Below are 27,849 nucleotides of genomic sequence, written 5' to 3'. Positions count from 1 at the left end.
GCTTGGAATATCTCAAGATCCCACCATCGGAATTGCTTCAAATTTGGAGGGCTTCTAGGAGATACAACATCGTAGTAGAGGGCAAAAGGTCGAATTTTTTGAGTGGGTGAATTGTGAGAAATTTGATGCCCTACGTCACCTATTGGGGCTAGGCCTAGAAAGAAAGAGAGAAGGTGAGAAAGATATGCTTTTAAGTTTTAAGTGATCACCTATGGAGGATCAGTGCCTAATCCTTTGGGAGAAATGGAGTCAAGGATATTTCAATGCTTGGAATGAATTCACCTAGTCAATGAGGCCTCTGGAACAATTCCGCATGGCAATTAAGGCATGGGACAATTGCTTCAAGGTCTTTACACTTCGATATGCAATATATGATGACTTATCAAGATAAAATTTCGACAAAATATCTCTAGGAACATTCACTCATTCATACATGGCCCATGACATGATGCAACGCTATAAAAAGAAAATTTTCCACAATTTCGCATAAGAAAAGCAATAAATTCAGCCTAGTATAGCGAAAATCCCCAGCAACATGCATGTGACAATAAGAAAGTAACAAAATAACGTTAACAGATTACTTACATGTAAGAAATAGTATATCCAATCATCATTATATGCCAATAGTGAAGCTCCAAAACAAAAATGAAGAGACCCAAACATCAAAATTCATCCATTCATCCAATTTCGTCCTCCAAAAAGAATAGCGAAAATTTCCCAAGACAGAATGATCCAATTCAAGTGATGATGATCAAAATGATTCATCACACTTGTATTTATACACTTCCTAATGAATTCGATTTAGCTAAGTTGGCCTAATTTAGCCCCAAAAATAAAATAATGTACATAATAACAAAACTTTTGGTGACAAGCCCACCAAATAGCTAAATAATGTAAAGATAAGCCTCTCAAGAGGGTCAAATGATTAAAAAAAGTGATTCGTTGGGCCTTTGAGAAGGATTAATAAAGTCCAAGGGGTGCCATGATGTAGAAATTGACTCCAAACATAGTGGACAAGGGGTTGGCCCTTTGTTTTTCAATCAAGAACCTATGGTGCTCCCAAGTGGGTGTGGGGGCACAAGGGCATCCTCATGGAACTCCAAATTGATCAATTATGCCTGTAGACCATCTGTAAGGGTTGGAGTAATGACATAATCCCTCTCTCTGCAGCGGGAGGCATCCTGGAACATCTGCCAAGTGTATGGTGCAACTATGGAGCCGACTGGCATGGTGGACCAAGTGCATCATTATCATCTAAAAGGTGGAATACGAGCAATCAATGAATGCTGCTGAGGATCTATGAAGTCATATTTGCTATGGTGGAGGTCCATGGCTCTCAACGCTCACCTTACAAGTGCCAATGTGGCCCTCTGAAGGGCTAGGACCCCATATCGGGAGACCAAACCCTAAATGAAGACCCATCTGCAATTCTGCATAAGATTCAATGCGTCCCCTTGCCCTCCAATACAACAAATCATTAGAATAGTCAAGTAATAATGCTTACAAGTCATGGGATCAATGGGGTACTTCATGGTGGCATGCCTTTCCATAGTGGGCTTTGGCATGTACAAGTGTCTCCAAGCTCAATAGGGGGCTAACCAAGGACCCTATTAGGTGGTTTCAACCTCTAAATGGGGTGGCATGCCCATGGTACATCCTTTAAGAGGTAGGCTGCAAATGATATAATAATGGAATGGAGTGGGGATCAGGGGAATCATCCAGACCACATGTTTGTTTTTGTAGCATTGGATGTGTTCTAGCCACGAAATTTGGCGGAGAGGCTAGAATACATGAGATCTCCAAAACCCATAAATCCTTTTTGGAAATTCCACCTAGAAATGACTTAATTAGATTATTAGCCAATTTTTTAATGTTTCCTAAGTCTAAACTTAGGAAAATTGGTTAATAATAAAAAATAATAAAGTTAAGTTGAGAATTCTTTAGAAATCACATAGATCGATCCATAAATAATATGAGCCATCGATTAAGATTTAATATTGGCCGTTGGAGTCCCAAAATGAAGATATAAGAAGGGATCAATGTGGTGATGGAGAACGCACTAGAGTCACTTGGAGAATTTGATTTTCCAAAGTAGCAGCAGTCAGTTGTTGGAGAGTTCGAGCTTCAACGAGGCAACAGAGATAGGTAGGGGCAGGGGCAGTGATTCAAAGGAAGTTTTCCAGATCCGAAGAAGCAACAGTAAGAGGGCCGATTTATTCCCAGTGAGGCAGCGCAGAGGACTACGCAGTTGCTTCAGAGAAGCAGTTTGATTTGTTGGAGAGAAATGTGTTCTCAGTTCCAGAGGCCGGGCAGAGGGTCTAGAGTGTCAGAGAAGCGATTTCCTCAACAGAGATGGGCATAATGACATTTTCAGAGGTAGGTTGGAGGTTTGACGTCACAGGGTCTGCGCAGAGTAGCACAAAGGTTGACACAAAGGGTCTTGGAGGCCGAGTTTTCTGAAGGAAATTGTGTCGGGATTGCTTGTGGAAGAAGGGTAATTCCCTTAAAATAATTTTGCGCAAATTTTCTTGCCGTTTGGATTTCCAGTTGAGCATCCATAGATTGTACTCATATTTTCACTGTTGCATAATAATAAAAACCCTCACTGCAGCATTGGGTTTCCCAAGTTGGGCTTTTCTGGGGACAATTGTCCAAAAATACCGGTGTCATTTTTATTGTGTGGGTGCTAGAATTTTCTCAGCTTCCAATGCTATTTTGTAATATTCCTAATTAGCCATGGCTAATTGGAATATTCAATTTTGCCCAATATTTGCCTTCTATAGTTATCTATAAATAAAAAAAGTGAGGATGGGGGACATAACTCACTTTAAGAATAAAAGGTCACTTCCTAGTAGCACAACGTTGTGACTTAAGGAGGAGCCAAGGGGGCCAAAGGGGGACGCAGAAATGGGGCCCACGCAGACACATGGAGGGACTGCGCAGGAGGGAAGAACACATGGCAAGAGGGGAATCACGCAGGAGGAGGTGAGCCTAGGGATTGTAAGAGGCAGAGGCTATAAAACAGAGAGGAGACCCCTCATTTTGGATCATTCAGTTATGTGCATTTTGAGCTAGTCGTTTCGACTTCTGAGCACGTTGGCTATTTAGCTAGTCTACAGCACTGTTTAGTGCATTGAGTATCTCCGTTCGGAGATCTCACCTTTAGCCCCGGGGGACTTCGAGTGCCTGCTCGGGCAAGGTATTTCCTTTGGCATTCCAGCAGTAGTTTTATTAGTATCCCAGCAGCAGTTTCAACAGCGTTTTGGAGGCTTACGCAGCACTGGGAGAGGGACGCAATTCTTTCTGGCAGCAGTGTTGGATTGGGGTTTTTGCAGGGGTTTTATGTTGGGTGATTGAGCAGAGGATCAACCCTTGCATCTTGGAGGGTTTTGGCAGAGTTTTGGAGGGGTTTCTTCAATGGCAGGACAGAGCATTGAGGGACTGCGCAGATTCCCAAGGGGGCGATTTTCGAGGGTTGACTATTCCAGGAAAGCTTTCTAGGTTTTTCTGGGTTTCTTGAGTAGAGCCCGAATCCAGAATTTCAGCTTTTTTCGAGGAGGGGAGCAGCCCCAAACCATCATTTGTTTTCTAGCAGCAGCAGCAGCACAGCAGCAACATCCACACAGAGAGGCCATTCTTGTCATTCTGAGAGTATTTCTTCACTTGCCTTGTGCAAGTTGAGGTGCCATCTGTCTAATCACCTCTTGTACTCATTTTATTGCTCAGTATAATAAAATGGCTTAGCATTTCTCGTGTATCTGCTTATATTTCCGGTTTACATTATTATATGCTATTCCACTGCTATTTTATCACTTCTGGGTTATTATATCATTTGCACATATTTGGTTGGAGTTTTTGCTGGGGTTTGAGGAATATTCTGGGTTAGGAATATTACATATTTTATTTCTGCAGTTTTATTTGTGAAGGTTGCAGTGTGTTTATTTCGATGTTGCCGTAGCAATAAACTGAATAATTAATTTTATCAGTTAGAAGAAATAATACCAGTTGTTGCAATAGGATTCCAATTTTAAGAATTTTCACATGGGATCGAACTTTGCAGTGGAGGCCAAAATTCGACAATTGGGGGTTGAAGTTGTGCTACAGGAAGAGATTTGACTGGGTTTGACTTGTTCAAGGAAAGCACATCATTAAGAAAGGTTAGACTTGGTCTTGGAGGGTATTGATCTTGGTCTAGATGTCTTGGAATTCGTCAATTGAAGAATCTATAAGGAAGAGAAGAGATTTGCGGGTTTTCATCTCAATTGGAGAGGTTTTGGCCCTGGCTTGTAGCCTATATTTTGTGTTCTTGTTCTTCTTGTTTTGGTAGTTGTTTGATGATATGCGAACTAAATAACAAGTAAAGAAGTTAATAAGTAAGAAAAGTTAAAATACATCACAAGCAGTTATCAAGAAAAGAGAAATCACTCTAATGATTTCCCTATAGATTTATCAACATGGTATCAGAGCTAAGGTTGGCTAAGGGCATTATGAAGATCTCTACTACATTAAAGAAGTTCCTCAAGAAGTGTTCAAAGTTAGCAAGCCATCTCAAGAATGGTATCAATGAAGCATGGAATCTTCTATTTACTCCAAAGAGGGAAGTGACCAAGACAAAGGATGAAAGACTCTTCTTGGCACTCGCTGGAACATTTCAAGATGAGAACATTGGGTGATCGATAGTGGTGCATCAAGACACATGACTGATCATCACAAGCAACTAAAGACATTATCAATAGGAAAATCTTCTTACTCTGTATAACTTGGAGATAATAAGATCTATCCTGTAAAAGGAATTGGATTAGCCTCAATAGAACTGGAGAATGGATGCAGTATTCATCTCAACAACATCCTATTTGTTCCAGGTTTGCATAAGAACTTACTCTCCATTTCAAGTCTAGAAGATAAAGGTGATAGAGTGGCTTTCATTGATGGAAAAGTTGCAATATGGAGTAAGAACTCAAGCATTGAAAATGCTAGAGTAATTGGCATTCGTGAAGGAAGACTTTACAGGTTGATATCTCCTCTTGCTCAAGCTTTGGTTCACATTGAAATCAGCCCATGAGAACTTTGGCATAGAAGGTTTGGGTCTCTCCATTTCAAAATCCTTCCAACTCTAAGTTCAATAGTAGATGGAATCCCCAAACTAAAAGAAGATCACGAAGGAGTATGCAAAGGATGTGCATTGGGTAAGAACACCAAGAGACCATTTGGAAGTAGTGCTTCACGGTCAAAAGAAATATTGGATCTTATTCATTCTGATGTCTATGGTCCTATGACTCCTAAATCACTTGGAGGTCATCTATATTATGTCACATTTATAGATGATCATTCAAGGAAGACTTGGGTTTACTTAATGAAATCCAAGGATGAAGTATTTACAAAATTTCAAGAATTCAAAGTTAAAGTAGAGAACCTTACAAAACGAAGAACAAAGATATTAAGATCTGATAATAGAGGAGAATATACATCCAAGGAAATCATCGCTTTCTGTAAGGAGTCTGGGATTAAGAGGGAGCTAATAGTCCCATATAATCCCGAACAAAATGGAGTTGCAGAATGAAAGAATCGATCCATTGAAGAAAGTGTAAAAGCAATGTTACATGATCAAGACTTACTGAAATTTCTATGGGGTGAAGCTACAAAGACAGTTTTATACATACAAAATCGAAGTTCCCACATGTCTCTAGATAACAAGACTCCCAAAGAGGTGTTCACTGGGAAGAAACCAACCGTAGATCATCTCCGAATTTTTGGTTTTCCTGTCTATATACATATACCTAAGGACAAAAGAAAGAAGTTGGATCCATCTGGCATGAAGGGAACCTTTGTGGGCTACAGTAACTCTTCTAAGGCCTATAGGATCTACATAAAGGAAGGACATCAAATAGAAGTCAGTCGAGATGTGATATTTGACGAAAGTATTGCATTCAAGAAATCAAAGGATCTCCCTATGGACTTTGATGATGAAGAACTTATGGTATTCGAAGAAGAAGTTACTAGGGAAGAAGAAGAATCAAACCATGAAGATGAAGGTCCCTGTGAACCAATACAACCTGTGGTAATCCCCGAAACCAGAAAAAGACCTAACTGGTTGAAGTCTACACTTCTAGATGCAGAAGGTCATGGAGCAGCTCAAGGTACATTCAGGGAAAGCAAGAAGCCCAAACGATATTCTAGGTATGCAGCCTACATGACAAAACTAATTGAAGCAGAGCCATCCACTTTTGAAGAAGTTTTCAATCACCAAGAATGGAAGGATGCCATGAATGAAGAATATTAATCTATAATGAAGAATGGAGTTTGGGAGATCATACCTAGGCTTGAAGACAAATTTGCGGTAACTTCCAAATGGATCTACAAGATCAAACATGCAAAAAATGGAAGTATTGACAAGTATAAGGCAAGATTTGTGGCTAGGGGTTTCTCTCAACAGGAAGGCATCGACTATGAAGAGACATTTTCTCCAACAACAAGGTATACAACTATACGTTCGTTGGTTTCTTTGGCAACATCAATGGGATGGAACATCCACCAAATGGATGTCAAAGTTGCATTCCTGAATGGACAATTGATGAGGAAGTCTATATAGAACAACCCTTAGGATTTGAAGTTAAAGATAGAAAGGCATATGTTTGCAGATTGAAGAAGGCATTGTATGGCCTCAAGCAAGCACCAAGGGCATGGTATGCTAGGATGGATGCATACCTATAGCGATTAGGCTTCACTAAGAGTTTTGTTGATCAAAACATTTATATTAAGGTTGCGAAGGGAGAGCCAATAATCTTTCTTTTGTATGTGGATGGTCTTCTCTTGACAGGTGCGGAAGGTCAAATTGAAGAATGTAAGAAGCATCTAGCAACAGAATTTGACATGAAGGAACTAGGGTTGATGCACTACTATTTGGAACTGGAAGTCTGGAAAGGAACTGATGAAATCTATCTAGGTCAAGGAAAGTATGTGATCAAGATGTTGAAGAGGTTTGACATGATGGATTGCAAACCAATGATCACAAACTTGAAAAGACTAAGGAGTTATGAATCAAGCCCTGTGGATCCTTCCAAGTATAGGCAATTGATTGGCTCACTGATGTACTTGGTGAATACTCGACCAGACATATGTTTTGTAGTAAATATTCTCAGTCAGTTCCAAGTGGAGCCAAAGCATGATCATTGGATAGCAGCGAAGCACATACTGAGATATCTGCAAGGAACAATCCACTATTGCCTAAAATATGATAGGAGGAATGATGTCCACTTGATTGGATATACAGATTCCGACTGGGGAGGCAGTGAGCAGGATGGAAGAAGCACTACAGGAGGATGTTTTAGTTTGGGATCCTCCATGATCTCATGGATGAGCAAAAAGCAAGATATGGTTGCTTTGAGTAGTGTTGAGGCTGAGTACATTGCAGCCTGTGAAGTAAGCAGAGAAGTTGTCTGGTTAAGGAAGTTGCTATCAGACCTATTTGAAGGACCAATGGACCCTACAGTGATACATTGTGATAACACCAGTTGTATACGATTGTCTGAAGACCCAGTATTTCATGGAAAGACAAAGCATATCAACAACAAGTATCACTACATTCGGAAGCTAGTACAAGATGGTGTGTTGCAGCTACAGTATATCTCCACTGATGAGCAAGTAGCTGACATATTGGTGAAATCTCTTCCTAATAAGAAGCTTGTGTATTTGAAAAAAAAAGCTTGGTTTGGTTGATGTATCCTCCCTAATTGAGAGAGAGAGATAGGCACATCATTCTTGTCTTCATTTGGGAAAACAGAATGGAGGATTAGGTAAGCACCTGGCGTCCGATACTCTTTGAGGATGAGTTAGGGCATCCAAGATAAGGGTCGTCGTGGACCGATATTCTTTGAGGACTAGATATCCAAGATAAGAATAGTCCAAAGAAGGTCATACTCTATTAACACCCGGGTGGGGTATGTACCTTGAGAGATAATGATGATGGTGTCTATAAATCATTGGTCTCACTAGCATTGTGCTCTGATCTTGTGGAGAGATAGAGTTGTTAGTCAAGGCCTTGCTATGTGACAATGCTAGTTGATATGATGCTAAACAGATGGATTATGTTAGAGTCCTATATTATAGTAATCAAAATTAGGTTTAGTCTTTTCATCATTTTGGTCATTTTGTAAATTTTTGCTATGATCTCTTAGAGATCAAGTTATTAGTCTTTTGAGAGAGGTGTGAGATCATGTGATTAGTTTGAGTCTAAGTTAGGGTTAATGTGTCATCCATAAAGGTAATAGTGGGTTTGGTTTTTCATCATGGGGATGAGTAAATGGTGTCTGGTCATGGGTGTCTTGTCATAAGTTAGTGGTGTCAGTTGCAGGATCCAACATTCAAAACATTTCATCATACCCTTATCCATCACCACTTGTGTTGTGTTTTTAAAGAGGATCATCATTACACTTGAAGGAGGCCCTGGTCTGAGTGGAGGATTAAAAGGACATATTTTGGCTTCCAAAGAACCCATCGAGTTCATCACCCACCCTCTTCAGATGCTCTAGCTATCAAACAAAAGTCATTGCGCTTTGTCAACAGGGGTCGCCGCATTTCTGGTTTCTTGCTGCACTTCTGCAAACCCAAGGATGTTTTCACCACCATGACCACATTCAGAGTTTAATCTTCCTATTCTGAGATATTTTATAATGTATACAACCTAATTCACTTCCTTAAACCAAGCAGAACACTTGGACAAGCCTCCAAACCTCATAACCTACGACTCACTGCGCAAGTTCGTTGCGCATGCCTGTCTAGGAAATTTGTTGAGCATAGAAACATAGCCTGTTGCATTTTGGTGTAAGTGTTAATCCCTTGTAGTCTGAAGCTCTCAAACATTGAGGTTTGCCATTCAAAAAACATGCCAGAAACCCTCATCTAAATCCTGACTCCATAGTTGTTGCACCTTTGCTGCGCTACTGTCAAGGCATCAAAATGTGGAAGTAGACCAAAGTTTTTGGCACTCTTTCATGCATGGAGGTTCAATGGAAGTATTGGAGGTTGTTAGCATCACCTATAAACCATTTTGCTCAGTCAGAGGTCCAACACTCAGTCAAATCATACAAATTCAGATTCATTGCACAAGTTTGTTGCGCTTCAACTGTAGATGGTGATTTTTGAAGGACAGAGGTTTGTAGCTTGAGCACAGGTCGTTAAACAGGTTCCTCACGTTCTAGAGGATGTCTTCTACCTGCTCAGCACTTTCAGAGATCCAGGGAATGGCTAGAAGTATGAGAACCATGGAGTCGCTATGCTTTTGGAGAAACACAACGCATTTGCTGCGTTTTTTGACCGTTTTTGTCATCATTTTCAAAAACAGTTTTTGACCAAATGGAAATGAATTTTGAAAAACAAAAAGAGGTTTTTGTCAAGCACGGGCCAAATAACAAAAACCTCCTTCAATTTCTTCACAGGTGTCATATATTGGAAGATTCGAATGAATATTTACAGCCCATTTTTCACATTTCATCATTTCCTGTTCTAGTCATGATTTTTAGGTGCGAATTCTTAGGAGCTGGAGAGGAATTTTAGAAAACTATGAGAGGTTTCTCCTAAGAACAAGCTCATCTACAAAAATCTCCTTCGGTTTTGTAACAATTGTCATGGTTCAAGAGATACAAGTTAATCTTTGACCCCTATTTTCTAGAAACTCGGTCCCTATTTCCTAGCAAGGAGTTTTGAATCTTATTGTAACCTCTTCCTATCTTTGGGAAAAGGATGAATTTCGACTTCATTAGTCTGGGGATGAGCTAATTGTATATATTTTCATGAATTTTAGTGTGTAAGGGGTTGATTGGAGAGTGTAATAGAGAGAATATTGGGTGTAATCTGTACTCGTTAATCTTTCATACTCATTGATTAATGAAGAAGGCCAAGTTGTTTCTTTCAAGGATTCATGTGTCAATTTCTTATGGTAATATTTTCTCCAGTACATGTATATTCTCTCTAGTTATGAACATGCTTGAATGTTAAGTCTTCAATGTTTAATTGAAAAAAAAATCTTTTCAGAATTCACTGTATGTGCTCTGTTATAGGCAATTAAACATTTTAGTGTGTTGTCTTCCATAGTGACATCTGAAATTCATCCTTTGTTAGATGCTTCAGATGTTATTGATCCTCACTTTTCTTCCATTCACTCCTGCAACAAAACTCCGACAAAGAACACCATAAGTGTTGGCTATCTTGCCCTTGATCAAGAATTGCTTGCTATCCCATCTTGATCATTGAGATGAGATCAGTTAAAACAAATGACTCCATGCCCAATGCATGCCTCTGTCACTCTGCCATCAAACATTTAAAAAGCATATTCCTCCCTGATCTTCATACCTAGCCTAAAACCTAAGACCATGAGTCATCTATGTGGCTGAAAATCCTATAGAGAGAGCCCTCTCTAAAGCTGGAAGGGCTAGATTCCAACTTTCAAGTGGTTTGTGGTTACTTCTAGGTTTCCTTACTACAGCCTAAGGAAATTACAGAGTGCTAACAGGTTATCAATCCGACTCTTCTTATGAGATCTCTTCAGATTGAGAATGTCCATGTATCATATATGAATACCTCCCTACTTAAGAGGGAGTGTTGAAAAATGTGTAACTAGGTTCGGTCTTCATAAATATGAAATGTACTTTTTGATTCTTGCAAATTGTAAAATGAAAGAAAATTATTATTATTTTTTTGGAGCATGGGTTTCATGCTCAAGGTCTTTTATTTTCTAGGTCAAGCACCCATTGAGTGCTTCTAGGGTTTGTCCCAGGTCAATAAGTAAAAAGAGTCATTGTCATAAGTTGAAGACCCCTTCGGGGACATTGTAACTTGTAAAGAAAATTATTTTTTTGTCATTAAAAGCATCAAAATACCCTTCAAGACAAAGTCGGCCTAAAATGAGGAGCCACGTCCACCTTGATGAGCCTATATAAAGGAGGAAACTCAACCTCCTTGAAGCACATTCAAATTTCACTCATTCAAGCGAAGGAAGAGGAAGAAGAAGACAGCAAAGAAGGAAGAGGATGAAGAAGACTTGGCTTTGGGCTACTTCTCTCTCGCACATGCAAAGGAAGGCTAGGGTTTTTGCAGAAGATCTAGGGTTTTCCTCTACAAGTTCTATCTTGAAGAAGGGAAGGCAAGAAGGTCAAGCAAAGGTCACAAGAAGCCATCCTCGAGCTCCAAAAGTCAAAGAAATCCAAGTGAAGGTCTAAGGAAGCCTTGGAAGGCCAAAACAAAGGTCACACATGTGGCAGCAGCGATTGTAGGAGGGCCGAATTTCAGGTTTGCAGTGGAGGCCGAAATTTTGCAACTGGGGATCGAAGTTGTGCTACTGGAAGAGATTTGAATGGGTTTGACTAGTTCAAGGAAAGCACATCATTCAGAAAGGTTGGACTTTGTCTTGGAGGGTATTGGTCTTGGTCTAGAGGTCTTGGAATTTGTCAATTGAAGAATCTATAAGGAAGAGAAGAGATTTGTGAATTTTCCTCTCAATTGGAGAGGTTTTGGCCCTGGCTTGCATCCTATATTTTGTGTTCTTGTTCTTATTTTGGTAGTTGTTTGATGATATGCAAACATAATAATAAGTAAAGAATTTAATAAGTAAGAAAAGTTAAAATACATCACAAGTAGTTATCAAGAAAGGAGAAATCACTCTAATCATTGCCTTGTAGATTTCTCAACATGAACCACCCTGCATATGCGTTGTTGTTGACACTACTCTGTGCCTTCCTGCATTATTGCCAATATTGCCTACACTGCATCTAATCTCATGTTGTTGTTGCTAGTGCAACCACTGCAACTGAGAGCTGATCAATGGATCCATTGTGCCCTAGCACTGGCTCTGCAACTATCTCCTGAGTCTTTGGCCGCAACTAGTCTCTGCACTATCTACTGAGCAACTGCATGTGCTCATCTATATCTGAGCCCCTCTAGTAACTCACTACAACAATTCTTTGCATTGTCTCTCAAGATCTCATTGCGCCTTCTGACATTGATCCTCCTGCTACTAGAAAGTGTGGGCCCCTGTAGCAAGGGTAATGATCCATATGAAGAGTATTATGAGACTGCTACTGCTCTTCCATGGACCCTGCCCGAACTACAACTCTGGAGTTATCATGCTCCTCCATCTGGAGGTATATTTGCTATCAATGCAAACTCCTCCAACTTGGAGGTTAACTCATCTATCTCTGCTGAAGTTGTAATCTGTTGCTCCCCCTTCTTGTCCTTCTTCTTCTTGGGACACTGGGTATTGTAGTGACCAAATTCACGACACCTAAAGCATTTGATCTTCAATAGATGCTTTTTCTTCTTCTCTCCTCCCTTTGAGCCTTGTCTCTGACTGGGACCTTTCTTCGCCTTCCCTTTAGATGCAAGGGCTATGTTCTACTCATCTTTCTCAACCTTCGCCCCTCTGCTACTGCTGCTGGTAGTGCCCTAGATAACATTGATCCATAGCTCCTCTTGTGTGAAATCACTCCATATGTGTTCCCAATCAGGAATCTTGTCTCATCTAGTGATTCCCTTAATGAATGTTGCCCATTCTCTAGTAAACCATTTGGTGTTATTCACACAAGTTCACTATCCTCTGGTTTCTCACCTACTGCTGCTAGCTCATCACGAGCGTCTCAAATTCTAGTGAGATAAGGAGTCACGTCTTCACCCTTCAACGTTTTTGTGGTCCTCAACTTCTCCTTGAGAATCATTTTATGATTCTTTGATGGATCCTAGTATAGCTTCACAATGGCTTCCCACATTTCCCTTGTCATATTCTTCTTAGCAATATGCGGGAAAATATGATCCCGAACTCCATCTAGGATCATCCTCTTAGCTTTGGCCATTTCTTTCTTGTAGGTTGCTTGTTGTTGAGGATTTGTTGGTACGACAATAACACTTTCGGCAAACTCCTTCAGTCCATGCTCATCCAACAAGAAAGTCATCCCAGCCTTCCATACGCCAAAGTTAGAGCCTTCGTCAAGTCTTTCCTGATCTCTGAGACCTGCTATGGCCATCTCTGCAAAACTCAAAAACTGGGAAAATGAACCGAGAAACTCCCTCTCTTTCCTACAACCCTACTATAGCTACTCGCACTCCCTTAGGAATGCGCAGACCTACTCCTACTTGCCTTAGGAAATTCTTCTCCAGTTCTCACACTATTTGTTGCACCACTACTGAGCAACTCGCTCAACCTTCTGGAAGTCCTTCTCCGGAATCTGGCACATGATTTGTTGCTCCTGAAGCTCACACTAGCTAACTGGAAAAAATGTTGCGGCCTACTACTTTTGTAAATTATGGATTTCCTCATGGATCTGGATCTGTAAACCCTCTAAGAAAACTAGAAGTCTCCTCTTCTGTGTGTTTTTCTCTTCCACCCAGCGCTGATATGCTGCTACCATACCTGCTGCAAACCAACTGCGCCCAGATCTGCCCAACGAAATCATTAATCTGCTCATCGGAACCCTCTATCCAGCAAATCCACAACCAACAAATCTCTGCTACTAAGGGTGATCGAATTTTCCTCCTGCCTGTAAATGCACTTCCTGGTGGCCTACGCAAATCTGAGAAATTCGTGCTTAGAACTCCCTCTGAACCTACACAAATTCTCCTTCTCGCTTTTGAGCCTCTAATCTGATCAAAATTGCTTTGATACCATGTGAAATTTCCTCGAATTGCAGCTACTGAAATTTACTCTTCTAACTGATTAGCAGTTTATTAATATTTTGATTAACATTGAATAAATCACATTGCATTTCTTCACAAATAAATTTTGTGGAAGCTAAATAAAATGTTGGAACTGAGAAAATAGATGCACACACATAATAAAATTGACACGATAATTTTTGGACAATAGCCCCAGAAAAACCCTAAAGGGAAAATCAGTACAACAGATGAGGGTTTATTTTTATTATTATGCAATAGTAAAATCTTAATACAATAATCTGGGTGCCTTACTGGCAATCCTCAGCAAATAATCTGGCCAAAAATATAATGGAGAATATACCTCCCTTCTGTAACAATTCGCCCTTCCACCGACCTGCTCGTTCTCTCTCCCCAACAACTTAACTTGCCTGGAACTCGCACTACCTATGTCTGGAACTCGCACTACCTAGCCTGCACAGTTCGTACTGCCTTTAGAGATGCTCCAACTGGGTCATCTAGTCTTCTCCTGCCACTGGAAAAATCCGCACTCCCTTCCAAAATGTCTTTCCGACCTCCGACAACTAACCCAACCTCTTCCAGGCAATTCGTCCACCTAGACTAGCTAACTCGCACCACTTGGATGGATTTCTCTACAGAATATTTTGGCCTCCCTTCAACTGACTCTCTAGCACTGGAAAATCCTCCAGAACTCTCTATTGTTGCTCCCTCAATCACTGATGCTCTCCTTCTCTTGCTCAAACTCCTCTTCCTATTGAATCTCTGCAATTGGATAGCTCGATCTGCCAACGAACTCGCTCTCCTTGTGTCTTTGATATGTCTATCTCCAACCCCGTCAACCTGCTCTTATAATCTCTCATTGGAGTACCAACGACCTTTATTAAATTGTTATCAACGACTAAGATCATCTTAGACTCGATCAGTGTGAACCTCTAGAGCTTTCTCGACCTTTCTCAATTAACTGTTGTTAATTAATCAATTTTCCTAAGTTGATAACCTTTTCTGGGTTATGGAGATCTTGTGTTCTTTGGACTCTCTGACACAAATCAAGACTAGAACACGTGTCTAATGCTACCAAAAACTAACAGATGAGGCTAGGCACAAATCTCACGGCATAGAAATGAATGCCCCTCATAGTATGTCCACTTAAATGGGCAGTTGTAAACATAATTTCCCCCATAAATTAATATAGTATTTGTGGTAATAATGATCCAGAGTCAAGTCTCCTCATGGGACGACCGAGTGGTTGGTAACTTGGTACAATGGGATGTTATCCCCTCCACCTAGTTTCAAATCCCATAGGGGGACATATTTGGCCCATTGTGATAAGGCTCAAGGAGTAGGATCCCCCACCCTCATGGAGTCTTGGCTCTTGCTAAGTCATAAATTCCTGGTATATCTGGCTTATGGGTTGTTGGATATACTCTTGGTGTTATAGTGGCAACCGCTAGGTTTGATCTTGGGCTTCACCCAAATTACTCCAACGAGTTACCAATTCACCATGATAAAAAAAAAACAAATGATCCAGAGTCAAGATTATACACTAACAAATGCAGGCTTTCAACAAAAACACGAAAATTAATACTTGGCTAGTCCCAAATTATTTATCGTTTCAGATGCTTTGGGAATTCTTTTAGATCATAATAGATAAAGGATTAACTATGAAAATTGTCGATGTCCTACCATTATCCAAAAAACACTCTGAAAACAACTGCGCCGAGATTCCATGTGAGTCTGGTTATAACAACAAAAAAATATGAAATCATGTTGTCTTTTCTTTTTGTGGGCGGGGGGGACAGGGTGGGGGGGATGCATCCTAGGTTACACTGGAACAAAGGCATACAAAGGAGTATAAATCAACAAGTACATGTTAATTATCCAGACTGTCTCTCTCTGTATAGGAAAAGAAGCCAGCATATCCGAATTATTAAAAGCAGCATAAAGAAATAAGCACAAAGGCACAAGCTAAAGAACAAACCTGAAAAATACCCAGCACAAGAACGAATATTCCAATTCCTCTATGTGCATGAACAGCAGCAGCCAACTTCTTGTACAGGGTAACTCCAAGCACTATTCCTGCCAACCCAAAAATGAATCCTGAAACCTGAAAACCAAGATGCAGATAGAACCAGGCTGGGTCCCATTGTCGACAATAGCGTGCTATAATGGCACCTATTGGAACCAACACACCCCATGCAAAAATGTTCAATGCACCATGATTTCTTTTCAGAGCATCAGTGGAGGCAGAAGCTGAAGAAGATGCCCCTGTAGATAAAGACCACATATAATTTTATCAGTGTGTAAAAAAATTTAAGCTAGCTTGCTTTCAAAAGAATGCGTAGCAGAAGTTAGGAACAGAACAGAACAAAAAAGTAAGAAAACTCTTCAAGATCAGTATAGCTATAAAGAAAGAAAATATCTCTTTGCAACCAAAATGGCAATATAACCTGTAGAGAAGTCAAATACAATGCTATTTTCATCCGTATGCTGTGAAAGTTGATAATTCACTGGAGTTGCACTCCCATGTGCAAATAGAATATGTTTTGCTTTAGCAGGCTCACTGAATTGTACTTGAAACGACAGATAGATTGTTGATCCTAGATAATGAACACGTTCAGAACTGCTTACAACAGCCAAACGGGATTCAGTATTATCTGCCTTAACAAGACTCGGTGATTTACCACCAAGGTAATACAGTTGAATGGTCCCATTTCGATTTGAGTCAATCCAACCCACCATGGCACTAGAACCGATCATAAATCCGTCGTTTGAAAATCCCATACCCACCCAACCAGCAGTTCCATAAGGTGCAGATAGCAAGATGTTCAAAATATTACCACTCTGTTCAAACTGCAAGAAATCCAACCAGATCTGAGTATCAATCAAAGCATTCAGTTTGCATGCAAAGTTACAGTCGCATTAACACGTTAGCAACTCATGATATCATTAAAAATGCATAAAAGAGAGCTATATTGAAGAGTTTTCGTGAGCAACACAAAGCCTTGCCTTACATATTTTGGATGGTATAGAAAAATATGTTGTTATTTCACATCAAAACCTAAGATAACAAACAATTTGGATAACAATTCTTTCTGTTAAAAAATTTGGTAGCGGAAGTTTATAATTTATGTTCCATTGGTACTCTGCAATCAAACGATGGCAGTTGATCTGGAAGGAATCAGTCAATGATTTGCATCAGAACCTTAAGCACAATCATAACATGACAAAATTAACCTCCCCCCCCCCCCCCCCCGCATGTCCAAGGAAACAAATTCGTATACTCACTGATAACAAGATAATTCACCTAGATTTACAATGAGAGACATACAGTTAAGGAGTAGATAGTTCTTTGATGGAATGAAAGGTACAAACCTTCAAGTTTTGTTTTCATGCTTCAAAATGGCATGCACTTTACTAGTTTAGTTCAGCTTCAGCCATGATATTCATTCAGCATTCTACACGATATTCATAAGTTTGGTAACTCACTTTACCCATGAATGCTGAAAGATTTAATGAAAAGTCCTAAATAATTAAAGATAAAATTTGCTTAGATGCAGTAAGTTTAATTGCATTTTGTAACTATTTTTTCTAGTTTCCTCCTCACTAATCAGTTGAAGGCATGAGTGATTATTAAACTGCAACATTTGCAAGGACAAGCAAACAAGCACCTATGACTAAGAAATATTAGCCATCAATTTTAACACTTGAATTTCAGCACATGCAAATATCTCGGGGAGAATAGATAATATTTGTATATATTATGTATGTAAATTACAAGATCCTGATTTTCTGAAATAGGATTATATGTGCATCTGCCCCGTTAAGCATGGAAAGCAGCCAACTATGTTGTGATTTTTAGAAACTTCATACTACTGGTTTCATTTCCAACATTGGCATGGGGTTTTGAGCTTATTACTGATCCAACTAGCACTTGAGATCAAAGTCCAAGATCAGTGCTAACCAAATGGCAAGTCAAGAGGGGAGCCAATGTCACAATACTATTCTCTTCTCACTTTAGGCCATCTCTGCTCCAGCACAAGGGGGTAATCCCAAGAATAGGATTGCTAAAACTAGCAATGGGGGCTCAAGGTGAAATGAAGAGTTCCCTCTAGCAAACCATAAGTAATAGCATAGTAAAGTTAGAGTGATGGAGGACCGAGACCAGTACCTATCCAAGTGGCAAAAATGGAATCCGTAAGAGAATCAAGAGGGCCACAAATGTATGATAATGGGTCTAATTATTGCTGTTAATTACATGCAGAAAACTAAAGATGAGGCAGATTTATATCACTGGAATCATATGAGAAAGGCCCCTTCCAAAGGTAACCTTGTATGCACATGCAAATCAATAAGATGTGATCCCACCACTAGTTGAAAATCAACATGCAACCCTCCACTAAAGTGGCATAACACAGAAGCATCAACTAGGAAGTAAAGAAAGAAAGAATACTGTAGGGAATTCACCTCATCCAAAACTCCTATTTGAGAGGCATGATTACTGCATGCTCGAAACCCTTATTGTAGCAGAATTGAATTAGCATTCCAGCAACATAAACTGGCAAGCAATGAAATGATGGGCAGCGACGCATAAGAAACCCTTAACTTTCCATTTCTTTGATTAGATATTCAATGAAGCTCAAGAGCGGATTTCTCCCATAAATCCAACCATAACTACAAATGGGGAGAGCTGGTCATTTTAAAGGCTTGTAGATCCATCTCTTCTTATAATAAAATATAATTGCTTTCCTCGATCCACTGATTACTTCAAGAACAATAATAAAATCAGGCTGGAGTCATACAGATCCATGCTTTTCTCCAAGGAAAACAACACATTAATATAATAACACTATCTCATAACCAACTCATGTGCAAATCAAACAATAATAAAATAATGAGTGCTTATGCCATCTGTCTCCTCCCAAGTGATTGACCATGTCAACAAGCTCCAACTTCCCATCAATGAGTATGAATAAGTGTGCAAGAACCAAGTAAAACCTCCTCAAGTGGCACATGTGGGCTCCATGCATGAGTTGTCCCAACATCTAGTACATCAAACCTCTAGATCTTCTCCAAATCACACGTGTGGGTTATCCAACATGGATATCCATCCATCAAGCACGGACATGTGTGCAACAAAGGCTCCAACAAGCTAGATGTCCCATCAATTAAGAGTGAAAAGGTGTACAAAAGGTCCCCATGAGGTGGAGAGCTTCACTTCGTAATCAAGTCAATGGCCTTGGAATACTCCAAGCAAGCTCAACATAACAAGGTCTTCATGGGCATCTTCTCCAAGATCAACCAACTTTCCATCCTGTTACAGCAAAATTTTGCACCTTCGTGCAAAACCTCGCTAGGTGACTAAGACAGTGAGTAGCATGGGAGAGTCACCACTACCATCTTAGCAACTTCTCCCCTTGTTTTAGTGATGGACACAATCCAACACAAGGGAGGCTTCCCTAGTAGAACTTAGGGATCAAATAACCCAGCCAAACTAAGCTAAGAGCCCCTTAAGGATTCTACAATGATTACCACCAAGGAATAAGGTTATACAATTAGGATTTTAGGTGGATTTGAGGGTAATATCCAGATTTGAGTTCAAAGGGTCTTGTGGCCACTTCAGAGGCTTAGGTTAACCAATATAAACTCAATTAAGGTCCCCAACAGTCAACTAGCTTGTATGATATGAAATTTAGCAACAAGCTAGTTTACAACAGCAATAATAAACAGCCCTGGAATTTACGATAATAAAGTGAAAAATAAGGTCTATGATAAGAGTAAAATAAGGACATGATTACGACAAATTTCCTTCAGTAAAAGAGCATATAACAGCAATAAAATCCTAGACATCAGCCTTAGAAGTGGCTGAAAAGTACACTTTTAATGACACTTTGTATTTTGTAACATATTCCAATCACTTTTAGACCCTAGGAATAAGATAATAAAGTTATTTAATGCAAAAAACTTAAAGATTTTGTTGTAATTAAACCTTAAATTACCCTAAATCAAAAAGAAAAACTATTTTAAAGAAATAAGGATTCACTTAATGGAGAAGACTAGTGCCTTTTTCAATCTAGGACATGTGTAATCAATGATCAACACTCTTGAAGAGGTTTGGAATAGATGTAGGTTCAAAAGGCTGGAGCAAGAATACTCACTTACCCTAGAAATTTGATGTGATGTCCTTAATATTCTATGAAAATATAAAGACTTAGAAAAAGGGTTTGCTCAAGAGGGATGATGAAAATTAAAATACCATGCTCACTTGCTTAATATTTAATAATGTCATCCATAAGCAGAACCGAGATAAAAGAAGTCCACTTACTAGGTTTACCATGCATGCATCCAAGCTACACCAATATCCATCCAAGAAAAGAAGACAATCTACATCAACAAATCCTCCTAAGGAGGTCGCTCACTTAGGCATCCATAGCGAATTAGAGAGAAATAGTAATCAAGAAAGTTATATCTTCACAATGTGCAATGATCCAAAAGAAGGCTAAAATTCCCCTATTTATACTAGGGCAACCAAGCGCTTTATGTTAACCAGGCTAATAATTCACTAAAGCCCTTAAAACCAATAATAATCCATTAGACAATATGGAAAGGTCTCAAACTAACCCCCAAAAATTCCTCTAACATAAAGATATAATGCTAAAACATAAAAGTATCCTCCAAAAGTGCCACACTCATGAGTGTGAAGCCTAACAAAGGTAAGATCATCTCAAAAAGGTGCCACAAAGACTCCAAAAGTCACGTCTTTCCCCAAAATGAGCAATGTATCCACAAACGGTCATGACTCTCCATCAAAGGTCATGACATAAAGAGAAGGTTCAACATCATCAAAAGTGTGTAATGTCATCAATAGGCTTCATGTCCTCTCCAAGTGCCACACCAATCTCATCCACATAATGTCCTAGCTCCAAAGTGCAACATCCATAGTCCAATGGGTAATGGAGCATGTCTACCATGATGTCAAGTCATCATATGGTCCAACGATCCTCATCAAGGCTCCAATATCCATCAAAATGCATGTAGTATCATCATGAAGTTTGGGAGAAGCATCTTCAATGAATTCTAAAGGACATGTTACCCCTCATTCTAGTAGGGCTACGTAGATATTTTCACTTTGCATTATCACCAATGTAAGCACAAGGTTACAAGTCAAAGCCATGAAAAAACCATTTGAGTCCCTGCATTTAGGTGTCCTAGGCTTTGTGATGGTTAGCCATGGCCGGTCCCTTTGGGTTACATTCCTAGTTTCTTTCGTCTTATATAGGATTGGGGGACTTTGGATGGATCTCAATGGGGACAAATGGTTTATGGGAGCCCTAGTTATGTAGGAAATATCACCAATGTATGGGTCAGTCTAGCACATGTCAAGGTGCACCTATGTCTCACAGCATGTTTATGTGTGTCATTGGCCTAGATGCAGTATTACTCAAACAATTCTCAACATGGTAGTCTCACAATTCCAACCATTCACATTTCCCGAGGTAGTACATGTTTCTCGATGCATGTGGTCCTTTAAGTAAAAAATTCAACTTGGCCTCAAAATGCTCAAAATGAAGAGGAGATGATATGCCACATTGAATTTTTTGCAAAATGTGAAGGCATTGATTAGAAACAGACAATCAAAGTTAGTTTAGTAGCATGTGGGGGTTCTAAGTGGCAAAACAAGGGCAGCACTTGATAGATTTTTGCATGCAATATGTCAAAAGTGGTCTACAAAATTAGCTAGACAAAACCCAGGTTGCATATTTTAAGGAATCTCTAGGGCATTAGAGATCTCTCTTTGTGGCATGATGACATCATCATAGTGACACATGTGGGTTATTATGTGGCAATGTAGGGCTTGATCTAGCCAATGGGGCCAATGGCATATGAAATCAGGACAAAAAATCAACTAATTGCCGGAAAAAAAAGGTAAGGCACCCAAGGGCGTTGAAGATTCAAGCAAAGGTGGCTAAGTTGACCTTCTACTAGGCATTAGAGTCAAAAGGGTAGTCATTGGAGGTCAAGATAAGGATGTTGGGGGTCAAGAGGATCGTTTGGTGGCTTGTGGACACAAAAATAATCATTGCAAAGTCAAGGAATCACTCAAAAGACCAAATCAAACCACTACGGACCAATTCGAGCCTCCATCCAAACAAATCGAACCTCAAGCTAGCCATGGGGTGGAACATTGAGCATACAGAGGGCAATATTCTCCATTTCTTCACCTTCCAGAGTCATTGCAAGTGGAAAGATGGACTTCTAAGGGCCATGTGAACAAAATCAAACTCCCTAAGTGGACAAAATCAATAAAATGAAAACATTTGCTTGTATTTTACTTAGTTTCTAATATACAAATGACGAGTAAAAGCTATTATTTTGAGAGAGGTTGAACTAGTCGTTACAAGAAAAATTATAAAAGGCTGGCCTCTCCTCTTTCTCAAGTGGTTGTTGAATTGTGAGATAGATAGATGCCACAATTTAGAACTTCTATTTTGCAAACACTTTGTCTCTATTGTGTGGGTTGGCTTTTTCTATTTTATGTCTGCTTGATACATGAGAATTACACAAGTTTTCGAGGAACAATCCATGGGGGGCCTACATAACCACTTGGAAAGGGTGAACGAAGTGTTAGTCTTCTTTATTCCTCTTTGTTGTTGGTTGGTGTGAATTGGAACCAGATGTTGGACCAATCTTTATAGGGGATAGCTTAAACCAGATGAAGAAGATCTCTCTTGTCATATAGTCAACCCAAAGATTGGAGATGTCTCGCTAGAGGTTGCTCCTAGTTGGATCTGAAACGTTGTGGAGGGCCTTAGACATAGGAGGGGGCGATACACTCTTCTCAAGTCCAAGCCCACCTTAATGTCCAAAGTGCATGGTCAACTTAAATGTGAATGTGATTCACAACCCAGCCATCGAAAAGATAAAACTGTGGCCAAGGTAAGCCATTTCTCAACAACCAATCTTTTATTTTAAAATCCAAATCTTTTTATTTATTGTTTTCATTAGATTATTTTATTAGATTGCATTTAAAGTTTTATCATTATTTTTAGATAGTAACCCTTGGGATTCTGAATATAAAAGTTACATCTAAGCCAAAGGATCAATATATTTTGATTCTAGCTTTCAAAAATATTATCTTCACAGGTATATTCAGTTTAATCCTGCAGATCTGCGATAAGCCACATCCATATCACAATGGATTTTGTGGAAAATTCAAGGTACAAGGGTGTTTCCTACTAAGTTTCATCATAAACCCCTTGTAGGTAGTGCCCAAATTTATTTCACAGATAACATAATTAATTTGGGACTAAAATAAACCATTTCCAGCCATTAAAACTCATTTTTCTTTGCTATTTTTTAGTTTTTGCCAAATGGGGTTTGACCCCAAAACCTCTGCAATAAATATTTCAGCTTGCTATAAATTCATTTTTGTTGCAATTTTGAGGCTTATGAGTGGTTTAAAATCATCTATATTCTATCTCCTAGCTTCCACCTTCTTAGATCTTCAATTTAGGGTGCTTAGGCACTCTTGAGTGCATTTATAAGGGGTTGGTGCTATTGTTTTCTACAGATTTTTCAATCTGCAATAACAGGACAACAAGCAAAATAAACATTAACCCCTCTTACCAAACATCTAAACCAATAACAGCTGATATAATTCATAAGTATATTAATTCCTCACTCATTTGGACTATTTATCTTTAATTTTGAGTGATTTATGTTTTTGGACTGCATTTATTTTCTATGTATTTTACATTTCCATATCAATATAATAACAAACAACTAACTTCTCTCTTCACCCAAGACCACATACACTGGTTAATCTTTGGGTGGATGAAGTAATTTCAAAGGAATCCTCCCATAGCCTATTAAGAGGAAATTGGGCTTAAAGAGTGGGGAGTTATGCCAAGATGATAGTGTGCACTTGTCCTATGCATGCCAATCTTAGTAGGTTGCAAGGACCTTGGCAACCCTGTTAGTTGGATCAGTAACATGACCATGTATATGTATGTATCATCATCAAGCATTGTTGGAAATACTGAGAAGGGGGAGGATGAATCAGTCTTTCAATTGTTATATAATGCCAATTAAGATTTTTATCACAAAATAAACCAGAACACAAGAGATAGAACAAAAATAATTTTATTGATCAAAAATAGCGAGGACTCTAATCCTGTCAAAAACTACAAGCTCCAACTTGGTCAAAAATGAGGACTCCAATCCTCTCAACAACTCCAAGCTCCAACTTGGTCAAAACAAAACTTTACAAGAAATACTTCAAAAAATCCTCCAAAATGTCTTCAACAATGCTCCAAAAAAGTCTTCAATAATGCTCCAAGAACAAACGGATTTCTACTCCAACAAGAGACCTATATCAGCTCAACAAATCTTCAATAAGACTGCTTCAACAAAGGTCAACAAGTCTGCTCCAACTCTGTCTTCAAGTCTGCACAAAAACTCTTCAACAACTACTCCTATGATGGCTACTCGAAAGTCTGCACAAGTCTGCTCCAACATGTCTGCTCAAAGGTCAACAGCTGCTCCAAAGTCTGCACAAGTCTGCTCCAACAAGTCTATACAAGGGTCAACAACTACTCCAAAGTCTGCACAAGTCTTCTCCAACAAGGTTGTTCAAACAAGTCTGCACAAGGGTCAACAACTACTCCAAAGTCTGCACAAGTCTAGAGGCCGAAACTCAAAAGTTTTCCATAGGTCCGAATGTCACAGGTTCAAGGCTTCTTTTCAAGCACTGAAGTTTGTCCCAAGGTGCCCACAGATCTAAAGTATATCTCTTCCATAGGTTTGACAGTTTTCAGCACTGAAGTAGGTCACAATAGGGCCGAAGACTGAGGTTTGGTCATGCACTGATCAGTCTTTAAATGCTTGCCTCAGGACCGAGCTATGGGGTGATTATCAAAAGGTCGAGGTCTGATCTATCAAAAAGGCCAAGATCTGCTCCAGGTAAATGTCGAGGTCTACTCCAAAAAAAATCCCAAGATACCACGAAAAACCTCAAAAAGAATAAACCAAAACCCAAAAGAAAAACAACCTCTTGTTGCCTCCTTGATCAGCTCCTTAGTTCACAAGTTGTGAACTTCTTTCATCTTCCCTTAGATCTGAATGTCTTCCTTGTATCCTTGGCCGAGTTGAATGGTTGGAATGAGGAACCACATCCTGTATTTATACGAATTAAACCTTTCATGAAGCAACATGTCTCTTGGCAATGGGGCCAACTTGATTTCATGTAGGCTCATGTAGGCCAACTTGAAGAATATAGGTTTGCCAACTTGAAAATTCAATATCTCAACAACGAGTAGGAGTTAGAAGGTGAGTAAATACTCGTTGGAAAGGGCTTAAAGTCCTCTACATTCTTATCTAATTGACTTCTTCAGCAAGTGTTCCCTTTGACAACAATCACAAGAATTCTTCCAACAAGCATACCTCAAGAAGTCAAGTAAGATCAATCCTCATGTATACAATAATCAATGTAACATAAAAAGTGAACCACATTTAATGCACAAGCCATGTAAGTAGATCATATCAGGTATCTTCTTCAAACTTCACACCTACGAAACCAGATTTGCCCCCCCCCCCCCCGTGTCCCGAATCCCACGAATCGGACACGATTCTCTAGGACGCATGTCTGATTCACGTGTCCTGCATGCCCTGGCACATGGCATTCGATGGGCACGCGGGGCGGATTCGAAGCACACACAAATCCTGATTTCGGGACACATTTCCCTCTGAAAAGAGATGTTGTGGATGCAGTGATGCCTAGGAGAGCTAGGAATAAAACAAGACAAATATGTGTTGCATTGTCACAGTCAGAGCGCTATTCATTTAGCTAAAAAACCTAACATATCATTCTAAGACAAAGCACATTGATGTGAAATATCATTGAATTCTTCAAGTGCTAGATGATGGGCTGCTACAGTTGGAGAAAATACATACTGAAGATAATCCAGCTAATATGTTAACAAAGATTTTGCCAAGGGACAAATGGGCGTTTCGCAGAACCTTGGCTGGGTTGATGCAAATGTGATGAAAGGAATCTTGGGAAAGGATCAGTAACAAGGAGATGGACAATACTAAAAATATTAACTCAAGCTTCTTTTTTATCTCAAATGGGAGATTGTTAAATGTAAGACCAAATCAAATTAAATTAAAATATATAATATTTTGACTTCTTCATGCTTCTGGAATGTTACAGGAGTCAAATGAATCACTGTTGTTTGGGCACATGGTATTGATAATCCATGGTATTGGCCCATGGTATCGTAATAAAGTGTATTTACAGGCTAGGAATCATCTTATGGTGACAGGGGCCTGTGTGAGCCAGAAGTGAGTGGATGTATGTATTTTCATTTTGCTGATTAAATAAAGCTACTAACCTTTTTCCCAAAGTTTTTTCTGTCACTGGGTTTTCCACCTAAATCTGGTCTATCATGGTAAATTTTATCTTTACTCCTTTATTAATTTTATTTTTATTTTTTTCCAGTTTCCAAAGACAGCGAAACCACTCCTGGAGACTCCACACACCGTCACTCCTCAGTTCTTCATGTGGAAAAAAAGTCTTAAGACAAATGGACCCTCTCCCATCATTCGGGCAGCCGGCCCATGTCTAGATAAGCCAGCAGATTGGTCTGCTAATGGTCTATCTGTCTTTCTGGCATCAGTTTACAATTCAATTAATAGTTCTCTGTTTTTTTCTGTCAACCACTAGTACTGGTAGTAAACGGGATGTTTTAGGTTTGGATCATGGACCATTTCCTATCTTATCTAGTAAGGTGCGGTCCAACAGCCGCTTTCTGGTTATAAACGGCACTTTTTCTTATGGATGGAGGGAGTACTCTCTGAAAAATCACAGAATGTTTATCGTGCTGTCATTCGCCCTACCAGGTGCATATATGAATAAAATTCTTTTATTTCTAGCGAAAAGAACAGTTGTTAGCAAGAACAACTCTGTAGAGCCTTTTAAAAAGGGCAGATTGACACGGAAATTTCATTAAATTAAAATGTTTATGCTTGAACATCCAAATTTAAAAAGACTATATGCAGTGGAAGGCAAATAATCCGAGAAATTAACTTTAAAAATAAGGAAATTTAGACAAACTGTTTCATTGTCTCTACCTAGCAAAGGCAATAAAGTCAACTACGACATCTAGACGTAAAATTATTAAAATTAACTTTAAAAATAAGGAAATTTAGACAAACTGTTTCATTGTCTCTACCTAGCAAAGGCAATAAAGTCAACTACGACATCTAGACGTAAAATTATTATTCCTTCAAGTAAGACGTGTCTATGAGTAGCTTTCAACTTCATATGTGACGCACGCTATAATTTTCTGCCATGGATAAATGCTATGGGATACATTGCCCACAAGAAATGCATGGGAGCCAAGGTATCGAGGATTGAAGAAGTTATCAGACAGATAACATGCACCTCTCCAACAAGCTGGCTGCTTGCATAAAGCATAGAACATGATTTTTGGAGAAAGTTCGGAAGATTATTTACAGTGTTTACGGTTGTTTGTCCGATGTTTCGAATCCATGTAAAGATGGATCCTCATATGGATTCGAAACTCAGCAGACAACAATAAACACTGTAGATAATCTTCCGAACTCACCCTCTAAAAATTCTTGCACAAAAATCTCAAAACATAGAAAATGATTTCTAATGCATTGGTGCATATTGAATGTGCAGAGTGCACACCTGTCAGTAAAATCGGTGCATTTATACCAATTGCTATGCTAATCCCTCGGCCTGACATTTTTCATATTATTGAAGACTGGAGGTATGTGCCCGTAAAGTGCAGAATATAACCTTGTCAAGAGGCTGGCTGCTTGCATAAAGCATAGAACATGTCTAATGGATTGTTGCATATTGAATATGCAGAGTGCATGCCTGTCAATAAAATCGGTGCATACCAATTGCTATGCTAATCCTTCAGCCTAATTATTTTCATATTTATTGCAGACTGGAGGTATGTGCCCAAAAAGTGCAGAATATGACCTTGTCAAGGAGCTTGATAGGGGGCACTCAAAACAGATTTTTTCAGTGAGGATGATCAGAATTCGGTGAATTAAAAAATAAGTAATTCAAATTGATTACTTGCTTACATTGCTTGAAATATTTTTGATGTTTAATTCCTTGTTCACATTGTTTTAAATATTTTTGATGTTTTGAATCGATTC

General features: G+C 39.3%; 1 protein-coding gene across 1 annotated transcript in view; it reads right to left on the bottom strand.

Annotated features, from left to right (window-relative positions):
* The window catches only part of LOC149180900 (cytochrome b561 and DOMON domain-containing protein At3g07570-like), an 80,061-nt gene that overhangs the window by 34,209 nt on the left and 18,003 nt on the right, over positions 1-27,849 (bottom strand). The window contains exons 2-3 of the mRNA XM_089416380.1: positions 16,104-16,506; positions 15,635-15,921 (exon numbers count right to left, since the gene is read on the bottom strand). Coding sequence (XP_089272506.1) covers positions 15,635-15,921; positions 16,104-16,506 — 690 coding nt within the window. The remainder of the gene's footprint in view (positions 1-15,634; positions 15,922-16,103; positions 16,507-27,849) is intronic.

This window comes from Pinus tabuliformis, chromosome 3_2, assembly GCF_031772625.1.
Source record: "Pinus tabuliformis cultivar Carrire ecotype Pingquan chromosome 3_2, CPIR1, whole genome shotgun sequence".
Taxonomy (NCBI): domain Eukaryota; kingdom Viridiplantae; phylum Streptophyta; class Pinopsida; order Pinales; family Pinaceae; genus Pinus; species Pinus tabuliformis.
The sequence above is the reverse complement of the archived record's forward strand: the minus strand, read 5'-3'. Positions and strand labels throughout refer to the sequence as shown.